The 18,057-nt window shown below is 35.6% G+C and overlaps 1 protein-coding gene across 2 annotated transcripts in view; it reads left to right on the forward strand.

Annotated features, from left to right (window-relative positions):
* The window catches only part of Coa7 (Cytochrome c oxidase assembly factor 7), a 33,299-nt gene extending 18,402 nt beyond the window's left edge, over positions 1 to 14,897 (forward strand). Inside the window, exons 2-3 of one of the 2 annotated variants that reach the window (XM_090401451.1) lie at positions 4,880 to 5,020; positions 14,315 to 14,897. In XM_090401451.1, the coding sequence (XP_090257577.1) occupies positions 4,880 to 5,020; positions 14,315 to 14,745 (572 nt within the window). In that variant the 3' untranslated portion in view covers positions 14,746 to 14,897. The remainder of the gene's footprint in view (positions 1 to 4,879; positions 5,021 to 14,314) is intronic. The other variant, XM_090401452.1, reaches the window with a different exon arrangement.
* The last annotated feature ends 3,160 nt before the right edge of the window (positions 14,898 to 18,057 follow it).

Genomic DNA, 18,057 nt, shown 5'->3' on the forward strand with positions numbered 1-18,057 from the left:
CTTGTAAGTTGGACTTGTAAGAAGGTTAGATTCTTATCTAACCTTCTCTGCCCTCACATAGGCAACTCAGTCTCTTCAATCAAAAATTCTACTGAGTTTCACACAAAAATTAAAGACATTCAACTATCAAAAACTGACTTGTTAATCAGCTTCGACATTGTCTCCCTCTTCACAAACATTCCCCATAAAGAAACAATAGAATTACTAACTCAAAAATTTCCGTCTGATATAGTTGAATTGTTCAAGTTTGTTATTGCATCAGGTTACTTCACCTGGAAAGGTCAAATTTACAAGCAAGAAGAAGGAACAGCAATGGGATCTCCTTTATCACCAAACCTAGCAAACTTGTTTCTAGAACACCTTCAGGAAAAAATATTAATTTTTGAACCCAAACCAAAAATTTGGTTAAGATATGTCGACGACGTATTTGCAGTCTGGGATCATTCCAAACATGAATTACAACTGTTTCTAGATAAAATTAACCTCCTTCATCATCGCATCAACTTTACGTTAGAAAAAGAATCTCCACAGGGTATCTCCTTTTTGGATTTACACATCCAAAGAAAAGAAGACAGTTCCATCACCACATCTGTCTTTCACAAGCCTACATTCTCAGGTCACTACATTCACAATTCTTCCGCTCATCATCTATCTCAGAAATCTGGCATTATTAAATCACTAGTTTCCAGAGCACACAAATTCTGCTCCTCTGAAGAATCTTTAAACCAGGAATTAGAAGTAATCAAAAATACAGCCATCCTAAATGGATATAATCCTAAAACAACTCAAAAAATCATCAGTCACTTCTCCACACATCAAACCAGACAGGAAGAAGTCCATAGGATTCCCATACCTCACATCAAAGGCATCTCCAAACGTCTTTCTAAAATTATGAAGAAATATCAATTTTGCCACTACTGACAAACCTATCAACCAAATTTACAACCTGTTACCTTCTCCTAAGGACAAACTCTCACCTTTGTTGTTGCCTGGCATTTATGAGATTCCATGCTCATGCAAATTGTCATACTTTGGACAGACAGGTAGGTCTGTTCAGAAACGCATCTCAGAACATCAAGACCACATTCGTCTTTTTAAACCACAGAAATCTGGCCTCTCTCAACACGGAATTGAAAATCCAAACCATAGGATCCATTGGGAAAAGTCTAAACTTTTACATAGATCTTTATATAAACATGAACGTTTATACAAAGAAAGTTCTGAAGCCCTACTACACAGACCAAACTTAAACCGCAACGACGTTCTTACTATTCCCTAAGTATAGGAAATATTCATACAAAATTGTGTTAAATTATAATTATTATTATTTTTTTATTTTTTATTTTTTTTACTTCTGTAACACGTTATGCACATTTAATGAGATTCTATTGTAATCATGCGCCCTAACTGTATGTTATTCCTATTATTGTTTTAAACTACTGTACTGATGATGTCCTAAGATACTTAGGATTAAATAATTTTCACTGTGGTTAATGTGTGTTTCTTTTAATTATATATAAAATTAATTTTAAAAAATCCTTAGTCCACTCATGTTATTAACATGAGTGGACTTACAGTTTTTCATTGGTGGGAGTTACATAAAAAAATGATGTAACTGAGTTGTGGGAATTATAGCTGCAATGAAAAAGTGGGGAAATTACATTTTAGAAAGTGCAATTAAAAATTCATATTGGTATATTTAGGAGAGTAAAATGAGGAGATTTAAACCAAAGAAAGAGTTTTTTTAAAAAAGTAGGGGAGATGATTCTGGTTAGACATTCTCTGACATGAAGATATCTGAATGAACATCAAAAAGAAAAATATATATATTTAGCTACTAAAATAAAGAGCCAAAAGGTTTCAGTTCAGCAGTGCAAAATTACATAAGAAGTGGATATTAGATCTGGCATTATTTCAAAGCTGAATGTAGAAACTATGAAAGGTTCATGAGTTGACCAGAGAGCTTGCAGTAATACATTCCTCGGCATTCACAGGTTGCCTTAATGGATTACTTAAAAGACGTAGGTGCTGCCCAAGTGTCTATACATTTGCCTTTTATTAGCCCATTTTGATAAGGTTTCACTGGCCTGACAGCTGTTTTGAACTGGTTTGTTTTCTTCCGAGACCAGGCAGAGAAGCCTTAAGAGAGCAAAAACTCTCATTGTAAAATGTCAAAGAACTGTATTTTTCCTAAGCGCTGTTTGTGCGTAAAAATAATTATTAAAATAAAGTTTATAAAATAAAAAAAATATATAATTTATAATAAAGTTTATAAATAAAATAAAATGACTAAAATATCCACTTTCCTTATGCAATTTTGCATCACCAAACTGAAGCCTTTTGGCTCTTTATTTTAGTTATTACTTTTACGCACCGACCAAGAGTTCGCTTACAAAAAATTCATTTTTCTGACATTTCAAGTTCTTTAACATCGAAGAGAACCAGCCAGTTCGATGCAGCTGTCAGGTCAGTGAAACCTTATCAAAATGGACTAATAAAAGGCAAATATAAGGATGCTTGGGAAGCTCCTATGTCTTTTAAGTCGTCCACACTAAGGCTACTCGTGAATGCCGAGGAATGTATTACCGCAAGCTTTCTGGTCAACTCATGAAACTTATATAATTTCTACATTTGGCTTTGAAATAGTGCTGGATCTAATATCCACTTTGCTTATATAATATATTTAGCTGTTGTTTGATATTCCAAAAGGAAGATGCAAAAACAGTACATTAAGCATTATTCTCCTTAAGATATTGAATGTAATGATATCCTTGTTGGATATCAATAAAATCAAAAATGCTGTTGAGCAATGATATTATGCCTAAAGTGAAATAGTCTTTTCTAAGTAGATGATGATGTATATCTATCCCAATATAAAATACAGCACCATGCCTGGAAACTAGAGAGGATCCACAGATGAATGACATAAATGATATCAGGACTCTGGAATGTTGAGTATACAGAATAGTTGAGGAAATGTTGATTGCAGAGTTTGGTGGATAGGAAGAAAAGAGGTGATATGATAGAGACCTTCAAGTTATTTAAGAGATTTTATCAGATTAATAAAGAAGGGATTATTAAAAGAATGGAGGATGAGATGGGAAGAATGAGAGGCCATCCCTGTTAGTTGTATTAATATGCAGTAAAGAGTAGATATTTTACATGGAGAGTGGTTGGTGAGTGGAATGCATTGCCAAAATGTCTTGTGAATGCAATTATTATAAATGATTTTATGGTTTTCAATATGATACATGTGTTGCTGGTTAATGGGCTTCCCATGATGAGTGTATAATAATAGTAAATTAGAAAGAGACAATAATAATAAAGTTTACTTTTGGGATGTAAGTGACTAATTGCTCTTTCTGGGTAGGCAGTGCAAGCAGTACTGGAATATCTTAGTATTGCCTGCACATTTTTGACTGATGATAATGGTGGCCGGTGAAAATTTTAAGTGGGGGTGCTGCATATACAAAAAAAAAAAATAAATACATAAAATAAAAAAATAAAAAAAAAACTTTTTTTCCTAATCAGTAACGAATTTATTAATAAATAAATTTACATATTAAAAATTGCTTTATTAAAAATATTTCATCCTCACCACGAACAAACACCAACAATAAAAGTATTGTATCAATAGCAATGACAAGTGCAAATGAATATCGGTGTTAGATCGCAGTGCATTTGTTTCGTGTAACAATAATTGAAAAAATATAATTCTTTTCATATTTTCAACAGTGACACTCATCATAATTCAGCATTGTATCTATAATAAACAAATAATTATATGTTATTTTAGCAAAATAAAATAAGATTTACAAAAAAATAGTTCGCCACAAACAAGCGCCAATAATAAACGTTTCATATCTCACAGAAATAACGAGCGCAGGCATAAGATACACTGCCCAAGCGGCAATGTATCTAATGACGTAGTGTGCAACGACAAGGCAAACAAATATCGGCATTAGATCGCAGTGCATTTGTTTTGTGTAATGATAATTGAAAAAATATTATTATTTTCATATTTCCAACAGTGACACTCGTCATAATTCAGCCTTGTATGTATAATAAATAAATAATTATGTTATTTTAAAAAAATAAAATAAGATTTACAAAAAATAGTTCACCACACACACGCACCAATACAGAAATAAGTTGGGAATGACGTAACCGTGCAATGATAAGTGCAAACTATCGGCGTTAGATCGCAGTGCATTTGTTTCATAATCTAATGTGTTAATCGAACAATTCCAATTATTAACTATTCAATCAATGTCAGAACACAAGCTATAACCTTTAAAATGTTGTATTGCATTTATATAATGTAAGCATTGTTATTATTTATAAACATTTTTTCATTTTTTCCTTGGGGGTGCTGCAGTGTCTCAGTGCTTATGTACGGGCTGCCACTGCTGATGATATTAATTGATCTGTTAATAAATGCCTTTTGATTTTGAAATTCTGATTTATCTTTAATTTATCTCTGATTTATCTCACAGAAGTGTCTTATTAGTCTCTTGTTACTGTTATTAACATTGTTGGTATATAAGAATCCCACTCAAGATGCAAACCTTATGAAGTAAGGTTTGCAACTTGAGTGGGATTCACCATCTAAACACTAACATATATCCATGATCCAGTGAGATTCAAATGTACAACCTGTAAACCTTTATAGTAGAGATGTTTATTCACTTTGCCAACTAGGCATTAGAGGAATTTATATAGTAGAGATGTTTATTCACTTTGCCAACTAGGCATTAGAGGAATTTAGAATTTTTTATATTCAATGATGCAGATTTATATATATAATGTAAATAATAGTAAATACTTTGTAAAAATTGTGAAAGAAATATTGTCTTTTTTTTCTTCTTACATTTATTAGGATGTCATCGCTTAGGTGAGTTTATGGAAACTGTGAAGAAAGAATTCAAATTAGCAACAAAAATATATAAAAAGAACTGTGATGACAATAATTATGGTAAAAGTTGTTTCAATTATGGAAAGTATAGTTTACTTGGAAGAGGTATGTTTCTACTACATTAAAAATAGTTTGTGTAGTATGAATTTGTACAGAAAGTTTTGTTATATTTTCAATTTTTGTGAAAATCTAAATAGGTCACAATAGCAGTATAAATGTACTAATTTATGCATATTTAATTATTTATGCTTTGATTGAGTTCTTCAGTAAAAAAGTTATGAAGATTTTTCATTAAGCCCATCCATGGTACAAATGTACTCCAGATTTACTAAGAACCTTTTGTGCATGGGAAGCACATAAAAAAAAAAAAAGCATTAAACAATATTTATTTTAAAGAATTATTGAAATAACTATCATAATAAGAAAAAATACTTTCACCTGAATACTAACACTTCAAATTACCACAGTGGTTTCACCTCTCAGACTATTTCTAACAAAATATGTGTACACAGTATGACCTAACCTCTGGTCGATAAATACATTAAATAATTAATGTATTTATTCATTCTGCATTGTCTTGCATTAACTCTGCATTGTTCCTGTAGATGCCTGCAGGACAATGCAATGCAGGCATCTACAGTAAATGCTATATAGAAGACTACTTGCATGGGAGGAGAGGGTTGAAATTTTCAGTCATTTATCTTGTCCTTAATTTATTGAAAATAATTATGGATATAACTAGGATTTGTGTAATCTAAAAAAATTTCATTTTTATTTGGAAATTTATAACACACACACACACACACACACACACACACACACACACACACACACACACACACACACACACACACACATAAAATTTATAAAGTTCCCGTGCACAAAAGGTTATTAGTAAATCTTTAATCAAATATTCATGAACCAGAAAAGTTTACATACTCGTGTGTTTATACACACACAAAAAAATACATAAAGTGCAATGCTAAGAAAAATTCCAGAGAGTTCTTCAAGTATCTTCACTAAATTCATATTCCTTAAAAAAATTCAACACACTTTGTAGAGAAAATATCAAACATCTAAATTAAATCTTCAGATGTTTTATCCAATTTGTATGTAAGTTTAAAAAAAAAATCTGTTTTTGAACATTTTAATTAACAGAACAGAAGAGTATCTTAAATGTTTGTAGGCCAATCCATACCTCCATGCCCTATCATTTCATCATTTACAGTGAATTATACAAGAGTACAGATTTTGAAAAGAAACTATCACAACAGTGTTATTGACTAATTTAAAAAAAAAAAAAAATTGTTTTGATTTTATTTATTTTTTATTTTATTTATTTTATTTCATTCTTCCACAATCATTTCTCCGCCTACTGGCCACATAGCTAAAAGATTCCCTAGGCTTTTCTTTGGATCTTAGTGCCAATCTCTTCTAATATTCCAGTTTTGCCTTCCTCACCATTCTGGTCACTCTCCTGGCCTGCGTCTTATATTCTTCGTGTATCTGTCCTCCACCCCTAGATTTCGGGAAGGAACCCCATAGAACAGTAGGTGAAGAGCCAAGAACCTAAAAGCCTAGAAACACATGCTGCATTGCCTTTTATTCTATTTTCTTTCCTTTGTTCTTAAGTAAGAGTATTCCCGGATTAGCCAGAAGTAATGAAAGAACTGACGTCATCGCTGGCCGCTTGACCGTACGATTTCGGTGGTATTCTGTGCTAATCTGGCTTAATTCTTCTTAAGCTCTAAACAACAAGTCTAAAGTGCAGGTGCATTCTAACAGCAAATTATTCTTTTACATTTTTATATCTTACCAAGTACATTTTTTCTTAAGAAATTCAGACAAAAACAATTGTAAAAATCTTTAGCGAAAATTCCCTAAAAAAATTAATTTCTCGCAAGATTTTACAATACCATGCCTTAAATACATTCTGATTCTCTGCAGGCACTACACTCTCAGGTATTGCATTCCAGTCATTCACAACTCTTCGTGAAAAATACCTGCTTTTCACTCCGTTGCTCATATCCTCCTTATACAGCTTCCAGGGAGGACCTCTTGAACTCCCCCAATCTCCCACCATTTTATGAAAAACGTTTTCATTGTTGATCCTATAACAGCTCCTTACCAACTTGTACATCTCTATCATATCACTCCCCTCTTCCTCCTTTCCAATAAACTCTGCAAATTGCATTGTCTGAAACTTTCTTCATATTCAAAATTTCCAGAGATCATAAACTATTTTGGTCGGTTGCCTCTCCAACACTTCATCCTTTTGAAAACCAGGTGACCAAATCTCTGCACAGTAGTCCATATGTGACATAATCAGAGCCTTATACAATGGAACCAGAATCTCCTTTCTTCTGCATCATTGCCAGAATTCATTGTGTTATCCTTACAATTTTGGCATTGTCAAAAGACTCATCCCATGATGAGTCTTTTGACTCATCTTTTGACACAAAGTTTATCAAGCCTCATCGAGGGGAGATCCCCTCTAAGAAACACAAAGTCCATCATACCACTCCTTAAACTCATTGACCGCTCTCACTCTCACCACTCCATCAGGCAATGCATTCCATGGTTCAACCACCCTCCATGCAAAGAAACCACTCCTCACCCTCTTGCTCACAGTATACTTTTGTAATTTCCAGGGATGGCCTCTTATCATCAGTCCTTCCCGCTGTTCAACCAAGCGAAAGAACTCCCCAGTGTTAACCCTGTAACCACCTTTCAACAGTTTAAAAGTCTCGATCGTATCACCTCTCCTTCTTCTATCCACCAAACTCTGCAGTCCACATTCCCTCAGCCGATCCTCATAACTAACATTGTACAGTCCTGAAACCATCTTTGTTATCTGCCTTTGTACCCTTTTCACAGTTAATTTATCACCTTCAAATCCTGAGGATCAAATCTGAGAACAATAGTCTAAGTGTGGTCTGATCAGAGTCTTATACAATGGAATGATAACCCTTTTATCTCTGCAGGTCAGTGTCCTTCTCATTATTGCAGCAATCCTCTGTGTTACCTTCACCACCATTGCAATATGTCCCCTAAAATTTAGGTTTCTATCAATCATCAACAACAGATCTCTTATCTTCCCCACTTCCTCCAGTATAACTCCTCCCATAGAGTATGCAGCATCCCATCGATGTTTCTCAAACCTCAAGACCTTACATTTTGCTGCATTAAACCGACACCCCCCCATTCATTTGTCCATCTATCTAGCTTATTCAAATTTTCTTGCAGGGCTACCACATCTGCACTATTACTGATAATCCTTCCCAGCTTTGCATCATCTACAAACAACTGAATATCCACTTGCAATCCACTGACAATGTCACTGATATAAAGGTTAAACAATATAGGTCCCACTACTGAGCCCTGTGGGACCCCACTTGTAACCATCTGCCTGCTTGAAACTTCCCCACCATACACAATTCTCTGATACCTATCAGACAGCCAATCCTGAATCCAGTTGACCGATCTGACATCCAGACCTATGTGCTGCAACTTAAATATCAGCTTATCGTGTGGCACCCTGTCAGATGCCTTTGCTAAGTCTAAGAAAATGGCAGTATATGCCTTTCCTTCATCTAATGCTCTTGTAACTTTATAAAAGGCTAGCATATTGCTAAAACAAGAGCGCCCCTTCACAAATCCATGTTGACTCTGACAGATAACATTACCCTCATATGCCCAATGTTGTATACGGTCCTTCACTACTTTCTCCAAGATCTTAACAACTACTGATGACACAAATTTGTCTATAATTAGACGCTTCCAGTCTGCTACTGCCCTTATGCAATGGCACTATCTTACCTCTATTCCATTCCATGTGTACCTTTCCTTCAGCCAGACTTTCATTGAAAAGCCAGGTCAAAGGCACTGTCAGTTCCCTAGCACATTCTCTCAAAACTCGTGGTGAAATATCATCCAGTCCCACAGCTTTACCATCCAGAGTACTCATTATTTGAAACACACTCTCCTCCTGTACCTCTAAAATCTCGAACCTGCCCTATCCCTCTAGTATTAAAACTGACTCCTCCATGATGAAATACTCCAATAAAGTGTTCATTGAACAATTCCACTGTCCTCTGCATCAGTCACTCTATTCCCATTTTTATCCCACAATATCATTCTTCCACAGTCATTTCTCCTCTTCCTGTTGGCCACATAGCTAAAAAATTCCCTAGGATTTTCTTTGGATCTTAGTGCCAATCTCCTCTCATATTCCAGTTTTGTCTTCCTTACCATACTAGTCACTCTTCTGGCCTGTGTCTTATATTCTTCATGCATCTGATCTCCACCCCTCTCCTTATATCTCTTCCATAGCCTCTTTTTTTGCATGCAATTCCTGTTTAATATTGTTTGTCATCCACTTTAGTCCAAATCGTGTCCTCTTTTTCACTCATGGTATACAACTTACAATTGCTGCTAACAAATATTCTTTCACAATTTCCCATGCACTAATGATATCCTGGCCTTCCAGTTCCTCCCTCCATGAAACTTCCCCGAGTTGACGTCTTAGACTATTATAATCACCTGCCTTATAATTCCACATACATTCTTGTCTCTTTGATACTGCTGAATGTCTATTCATTTTCCAAGTCACTATCTCCAACTGGTGGGAGAGATGTCATCTCATTTATTATCAACTCTTCTGATGCTATAACCAAATCCAAAACTCTTGAACCTCTTGTTCCCTCTATTACATGTTGCCTAAGACATTTGTCCCTCAAGAATTCTAGAAATTCCATTCCCTTATTGTTACATGCATCTTCCTCTCCATAATTTATACTACTATAGTTGAAATCTCCCATAACAATCATTCTTCTTGCACTTACCAAACTCAACTGTTTAAACATCTCCTGGTCCCCACCCTCTGTGCTCCTGGGTCTGTAGCAACACCTCACTAAATATCCTGTCTTGCCCACCTCTATCTCATACCATATGCTTTCAAAATCATTAGTGTCACTACTTTCCAACGCCTCCACTCTTAGAGGACATATGTCGTCACTCATCATAAGCAGTACTCCACCACCACGCTTTCCCTTCCTATCCTGCTGAAAAATGCTATACCCAGAGACTTCTATTCCTGTTATTATATCCTCTTCTGTCAACCACGTTTCAGTGAGCCCAATAATTTTTGGCCAGGCTGATGCTATCTGCGCCACCAATTCCTCTCCCTTATTCCAGATACTCCTGGCATTAGTATAAAGCATATAAATGGCATTATTTCTATACCCAGCATTATCTCCTCTAGACTCCACTGGGCTCAGTGTTACCTGATGTCGTCCCCCTTCTCCCAAGTAGCCATTCCCACAAGAGGCCACCCCTGCTATCATCCTCCTTGGGACTTGTCCTCTAAATTTTAGATTGTTATCCACCATCACCCGAAGATCTCTTATTTCCTCCAACAATATATCTCCCACAGTAAATTCTACATCCCATCTTTGGTTTCCAAATTTTAAAACTTTACATTCTGTAACTTTGAACTGGTATTCCCACTCCCATACCCATTCACTCAGTCTATTCAAGTCTTCTTGTAATGCCACAACATCTGCTCAACTCTTCATAGTTTGTCCCAACTTTGCATCTTCTGGAAACAACTGTATATCCCCATTCAAATCTTCTGCAATATCATTATTATACAGGTTAAACAGCAATGACCCTATAACACCACTAGTGATATTCCTCTTCTGGGATGTTTCCCCCCCCTCCTCCCATACACAACTTGTTGATATCTATCACACAGCTGATGTCCAATCCAATGCACTAGTCTAATATCCAGTCCCATCTGCTCTCGTTTAGCTATCAATTTTTCATACAGTAATCTATCAAAAGCCTCTGCAAAGTCTAAGTATACTACCATGTATTAATCTGCCATGCCCAATGCTGCTGCTGCTGTCACCTTATTGTAATAATTAAGTAGATTTCTAAAACCTGACCTCCTTTTAGCAAATCCGTTCTTCCATCAAAAATAATACCATTATTGTCAACTCAATTCTGGATCCTGATTCTCAGCAGCCTTTTCAACACTTTAACCATAACTCCTGACACACAAATTGACTATAATTTAATGCTCGAATTCTGTCATCTCCTTTATTAAGTGATACAATCTTGCCTTTCTTCCACTCCTTTGGAACTTCACCCATTGTAAGACTATTATTAAACAAACATGTCAAGGCAGATGTAAAGTCCTACAGCCTTATTAATATCAAGTTGGCTTAATTCCCCATATACCTCTTCCTCACTCACAGTCAGTCTCTCCACTTCATCATCTACTGCTCTCAAATTCTCCACGTCACATTCATAAGTATGAAAGCCTTTATGAACTGCTTATTAAATATTCCAGCGATATCTTACTTATACCATTTTCGCCAATCATTGCCATCCTCCCATAATCATTCTTTTTTTCTTTTGTTGGCTACATAAAAAAAAACCTCCCTAGGATTTTTTATTTTTTGGCTTCATTAACTAACTGCTGCTCATATACTGAACTTTTGCTATCCTTACCAACTGAGTCAGCCTACTTGCCTGTTTTTTGTATTCTTATGTTTATTACCACTCCTCTTCTGTTGCCTTCATAATCCCTTTTTTCTCTGTATTAAATGCTTAATTTCTTCATTCATCCATTTCATGCACCTATCTTATTCAACCTTCTGACCTTGGAATACATTTAGGCATTTTTTCTGCTAGACAGTTCTTGAATATCACCCAAGCAGCATTGATCTCCTTTCCACCAAATGCTTTGTAGTTCCACATATACTCTTTCCTCACAGAGAGATCCAGATATGGTTGGCAACCACCCAAGTAATCACTTCATGGTCACTCTCACCAACTGGAGAGAGAGAGAGATTTGACATCTCATTTATCATAACATCCTCTGATGAGATGATCAAATCCAAGACCCCCTCAATCCTCTTGTACTCCTTTGTTACATACTTCCTGAGGTAGTTGTTCCTGAAAAACTCAAGAAACTCATGTTCTTTACTTCCAGTTGCTATTGCATTCTCAATGTGTATTGTCGTAATTAAAATCACCGTTTTCCCATTTGTTTGGCTAATTTGCTTATACGTTTCTTGGTCACTATCCTCCACATTACCAGGTCTGTAGCAACATCCAACAAAGTATTTCATTCTATTCACCTCTATCTCACACCATACTGCCTCAAAATTTTCAAATAGCATTCTGAATACTTCCTTAGGATAAAACTGATAATGAGTTTCCATTAGTAGTAATTTCCTATTGACAATTTTGCTCCAAATTGTGTTATGTCATGACTCAAGTATTGTTAGATTTTATATATCGATTTGATAATGACACTTTTAACTGCATCAGTTCAACTTGATCTTGGTTTTTATCTGCATTTTTAACCCCAGACATTGTGACATCAAACATCTGTTTTCTTCTCCCATTCTGTTTAAATAACAATACCACCAGAGATTAGTTGTGCTCACACTTTCCCAAATACTAACACTATCAAGTTCCTTCCTTCCTTAATCTCCTCATATTTTAATATGGTTCTGTTGTTGATGCTAATCATTCACTCCCCTAATTGTTTTTTTTTTTTTTTTCAGGATGTGGTCTTTCGTCTTTGATTAACTATTTTATTTCTAACCCAGATCTCTGATCCATCATCATTCCCATCATACTAACTTTGCTTGTTCTGTTTATTTCTTTATTTAACTTGTCATCTTCACTAAAAATGCTTCATAAATAGCTGAAATTGTTCAGCTATTTATGAACTGTTCTGTAGGTTCTCCATTCAAAATGCAACTGATATTCCCATGCTGTTGTATATTTTCATAGTCCTGGTTTTTTTTATTGCTGATTTTCATGCCAGATTTGTTGCACTGAATTTGTTATTCAGTTTAGTTAATGAATCCTGCAAACTGTTACCTGGATTTATTTGAGTATAACATCATCTGCCTAAAGCAAGCAATTAAGATCAATATCAATGATTTTGATATCAGGTTTGCTACTTACCTTTTATAATGTGATCCATATCGATGATGAAAGAGTGAAGATAATGCCTTGCATCTGATTTTTTGAAAACATTTGACTATACCTCTTTCAGTTCTAACTGCTGACTGACTAAAAAAAAAATCGTATGCATCCATTGTCGCATATTGATGTCAGTTATTACATAGATTTCTGTTTCTTCTGCAGATGAGCATATGTCTCTTAGAATGGATATATGTGGATATACTTTTACCTGTCCCATTATTGTTCTGTTATATCTCAGTGTTCCTTCTTTATTTCATTCCTCTCCTTTTTTTTCTAGTCCCTCCAACACAAGAAATAGCCAGAATGAACTATTGCCAAGATACTAATGGCTACAATTGCCATGAAGGGATTAACAATAGCATAGAGGACAATAATTACCCTGAATACCAGGGTAATTATTGTGGGAAGGATTATTAGTAATAGTGCAGATGTGGTAGCCCTGTAAGAGGATTTGAATGAGCTAGATAGATGGGCAAATGAATGGGGGGTGTCGATTTAATACAGCTAAATGTAAGGTCTTGAGGTTTGGGAAACATCGATGGTACGCTGCATACTCTATGGGAGGAGTTATACTGGAAGAAGTAGGAGAGACAAGAGATCTGGGGTTGATGATTGATAGAAACCTGAAATTTAGGGGACATATTTCAATGGTGGTGAAGGTAACACAGAGGATTGCTGCAATAATGAGAAGGACACTGACCTGCAGAGATAAAATGGTTATCATTCTGTTGTATAAGTCTCTGATCAGACCACACTTAGACTATTGTTCTCAGATTTGGTCCCCAGGATTTGAAGGGGATAAATTAACTGTGGAAAGGGTACAAAGGCAGATAACAAAGATGGTTTCAGGACTGTACCATATTAGTTATGAGGATCGGCTGAGGGAATGTGGACTGCAGAGTTTGGCAGATAGAAGAAGGAGAGGTGATATGATTGAGACTTTTAAACTGTTGAGAGGTGGTTACAGGGTTGACTCTGGGGAGTTTTTTCGCTTGGTTGAATATTGGGAAGAAGTGATGACAAGAGGCCATCCCTGGAAGTTACGAAAGGAAACTGTTTGCAAGAGGGTGAGGAGTGGTTTGTTTTCATGGAGGGTGGTTGAACCATGGAATGCATTGCCTGATGGAGTGGTGAGAGCAAGAATGATCAATGAGTTTAAGGAGTGGTATGATAGACTGTATTTCTCAGCAGGGACCTCCTCTCGATGATTCTTGATAGACTTTGTGTTTCTTAGGAAGGACCTCCCACGATGAGTCTTTTGACTCCATGGAGGCCTGAATAATAATAATAATAATAATAAAGATACAAATTAGAAGAACAGAATTTCTGATTTAATATGTGTGGTTACAAATGCTGCTATTAACTTGAGTTATCTTTTGTGTTTTTTAGGTTGCAAGAAAGATCCAGAAACATCATTTAAGTATTATGTTAAAGCATGTGATGTTGGATATGCTGATGGGTGCTGTATTGCAGGATTAATGTTAACTTCAAGTGGACACTATAATATAAATAAAGAGAATTTTGTAGAAGGATTAAAATTCTTTGAAAGAGGTTGTGCAGGAGAAAGTGAAAAGAGCTGTTACCTTGCTAGTGGTTTATATATGACTGGTAAGATAGGTATACCAAAGGATCAGAAATTAGCTTTTCAGTATTCTTTAAAGGCATGTGAACTTGGTAATGCCCAGGCTTGTACTAATGTTGGTCACATGTATACAAGAGGTTATGGAGTAGAGAAGGATGAAAACAAAGCTAATGAATATAAGGCGAAAGCATCTGCAATGGTAGAACCATTGACTCTGACATTTGAAAGAGGTACATAAGCGTTTCAGATTCAGGAATACAGTATGGTGTCCAGTTATTTCATTGTTGAAAGAACTAGCTGCTATTTATCTTTTGTATATTATCGCCATTTATAAAAAAAAAAAATCTAATGTTTATGATGAAATTTATAATAAAATATTTGGATCTTTAAGAGTGCATAGTTTGACAAAACTGGATGTAGAGTATATAGTATCTCTTTATACAGAAGTTTACATTAAACTTATATATATGTGGAAAGATAAGGAGAATTCTCGCTGAAGTGAAAACTTTTCATTATAACAAATTGCAATATTCTTTGATCTGTGAAAATTTACAGGAGTGCTAGCAGTAGTAAACATTAAAATACACAGTAAATGAAGTAAAGCTGTATCTTCAAATTTCACATAACAGGAAATTGTAGTACAACACATATCACTCTTAACTTGCATTGCATGCAACGAGCTCATGAATTTCATTAGTGAAAAAAAAAAAAAATGATGTACCTCTTATACATTCAACATTCTCTTTTGTTGATTAAATATGATGTTCACCATTTCATTACTGAGTATTATCCATTTATAGATCCAAGGAGTGAGATATTGGCTATTTTTTATTTTTTTCATGAAAAGTGGCAGATCCATGCAGAATGAATGTATAAATTTAACATATATGAGTGCACTTCATCATCATCCCTGACATGTAGTCTCAGAAAATGGTGTGTGTGTGGGGGGGGGGGTGTACAGGATATTATGATAGTACTACATGAAAAATTACATCAATACTTCCTATCAACAATTTCCCTCCTTATCTGTCAAGACTACAATATTATCATATCCTATATTTCTATTGTCTAAGGCACTTTTTTACTACATCAACCCACCTAGATCTTGGTCTTCCTCTGATTCTTTTACTTGCAGCCTGGAAAATAACATATGTTTTGCTAATCTTTCCTTTCTCATTCTGTTTAAGAGACCATACCATCTGAGATTAACTCTGCTAACACATTCTTGGATGCTAACAATGTTAAGGTCTTTCCCATCCTCATTTTTAATATGATATTGCCATGGATGCCATCTATTCACTCCTCTACTCTTTCTGAGATCTCTCATATCTCTAATCTCCAGCCTTTGGTCAAGTGTTTTATTTCTAACCCAGCTTTCAGATCCACAGATTAAAATTGGTTTGAATACTTTCTTGTATACAGCTAATTTAGTGTTTTGACTAATTTCCCTCAAAGGTTGGTCAGTTGCTGGAGCCTTTGCTACTAATGGCTCACGCAAAAAGTTAAGCAAGTTTGAGCACAGTTCGTAGTTGGAAGGAGTCAATTGTTTGCTGCTGTTGGCACACTCTCGTTCGATGAGTCTTTGGAATCCCTGGAGATGTCAAAAAAAGTGAATTGCCCCAATGTTGCACTACCAGATGGACTATGAGTTGCCCTGGTGTTGCACTATCCACGTATTTGCTTATGTTTGGACTTGCTGGACTTTATATAGTTTCTATATTCGGCATGAAACTCTTTGAGTTTCTTATTCGGCTGTGAAACAATATGGGATGTAATATCCCTTAATTTAAATAATTTTACGTCGCCGAATTGAAGCCTTTGGCTCCTCATATATTTTAGTAATTTATTAGGACACCTTCTTGGCAATTCTTATAGTAGGGTATGTAAGTTCTGTTCACTACAAACTTGATATTATCTAGGTCTAGCTACTCACTGATGAGACCTGAATGAAGGTTGAAACCAGTCTGGGTAGTGACCTTCTCTCATAATGTAGAACAGTAATACAACTCCTAAGAACTGGGTTTCACATTATGGAAAAATACCAAGAACAGTGAATGGAGCTTGCTCCACCCTTACTATGAGTTGCCCTGGTGTTGCACTATCCAGGTAATTGCTTACGCTTGGACTCGCTGAACTTTATATAGTTTCTATATTCGGCTGTGAAACAATATGGGATGTAATATCCCTTAATTTAAATAATTTTACGTTGCCAAATTGAAGCCTTTGGCTCTTCATATATAATTTAGTCAAATAATAATAATAATATAAATTTATTCATTTGACTTATCATACAGTTTTGCTAATTCTGTTGTCTATTTCCATATTTAATTTGCCATCTTCACTAAAAATTGTGCCTAGGTAGCTGAAATGTTTTCCTTGTTCTATAGGTTCTCCGTTCAGAATGAAATTGATATTTTTAGTATATCTGCCAATTTTCATTTAATTTCATGTCTTTGTCTTTTTATTACTAATTTTCATATCATATTTATTAGAGTAGTTATTGAATTTTGTAGAGATTCCTACAGACTTGTACTGGAATTATTTAGGAGCATATAACATCATCAACATGAAGTAAAGAGCCGAGATTTGTGACATTGGGTTTAATACCACTTTCCTTCATAATGTTTTTTATTATTATTATTGTTATTATTATTGTTCCGAGAAACTCCAAGGAGTCGACAGACTCATCGAGGGAGGCCCTAACATCATATCAAGAACAACTATTCAACATTCACACAGTATCTATCATACCTTGCCTTGAACTCATTCATGGTCGTAGCACCCACAACAGCCTCTGGAAGCTTATTCCACTCATTTACCACTCTCCAAGTAAAGAACCTAGCTCTAACACCCTTGTCAACCACGCTCTTGCCCAGCTTCCATGCATGGCCCCTAGTCCTCCCACCACCAGTCATATTTTCAAAAATATCTTCTGGATCAATCTTATAAAAACCCTTCAGTAATTTGAATGTCTCAATCATATCACCCCTCCTTTGCCTATCGTCCAATTTCTGCAACCCACAAATCTTCAACCTATTCTCATAAGGTTCATTCCACAGACCTGCTATCATCTTGGTCACTCGTCTCTGGACCCTCTCTACTTCCTCCCCATCACGAAGAAACCCTGGTACCCATAACCGGGCACAGAAGTCCCGATGGGGTCTTATCAAGGCTCGATACAGAGGAACAACAACTTGTTCGTCTCTGCATGTTAAAGTATTTTTCAGAAGCCAAGTGATTTGGTGAGCAGTTTTAGTTACTTTTGCAATGTGCCCCGAAACTTCAACTCCCTATCCACCAACACTCCCAAATCCCTGGCCTCATCAATTTCCTGGAGTATGGTTCCACCAATGCGATATACTGCTGCTATTCTTTTCACCCCAAAGTGCATAACCTTACACTTTGCCACATTAAATTGACATCCATTTTTCCTAGCCCAGTCCTCCAAACTATCCAAATCATCCTGTAAAATTTTGACATCCTGTGCACTCACAATTGCTCTACCCAACTTTGCATCATCAGCAAACAAGTGAACACTTCCTCTCAGATC

The sequence above is a fragment of the Typopeltis vanoorti genome, chromosome 12 (assembly GCF_054136105.1).
Source record: "Typopeltis vanoorti isolate ZY-2024b chromosome 12, IOZ_Tvanoo_1.0, whole genome shotgun sequence".
Lineage (NCBI taxonomy): Eukaryota > Metazoa > Arthropoda > Arachnida > Uropygi > Thelyphonidae > Typopeltis > Typopeltis vanoorti.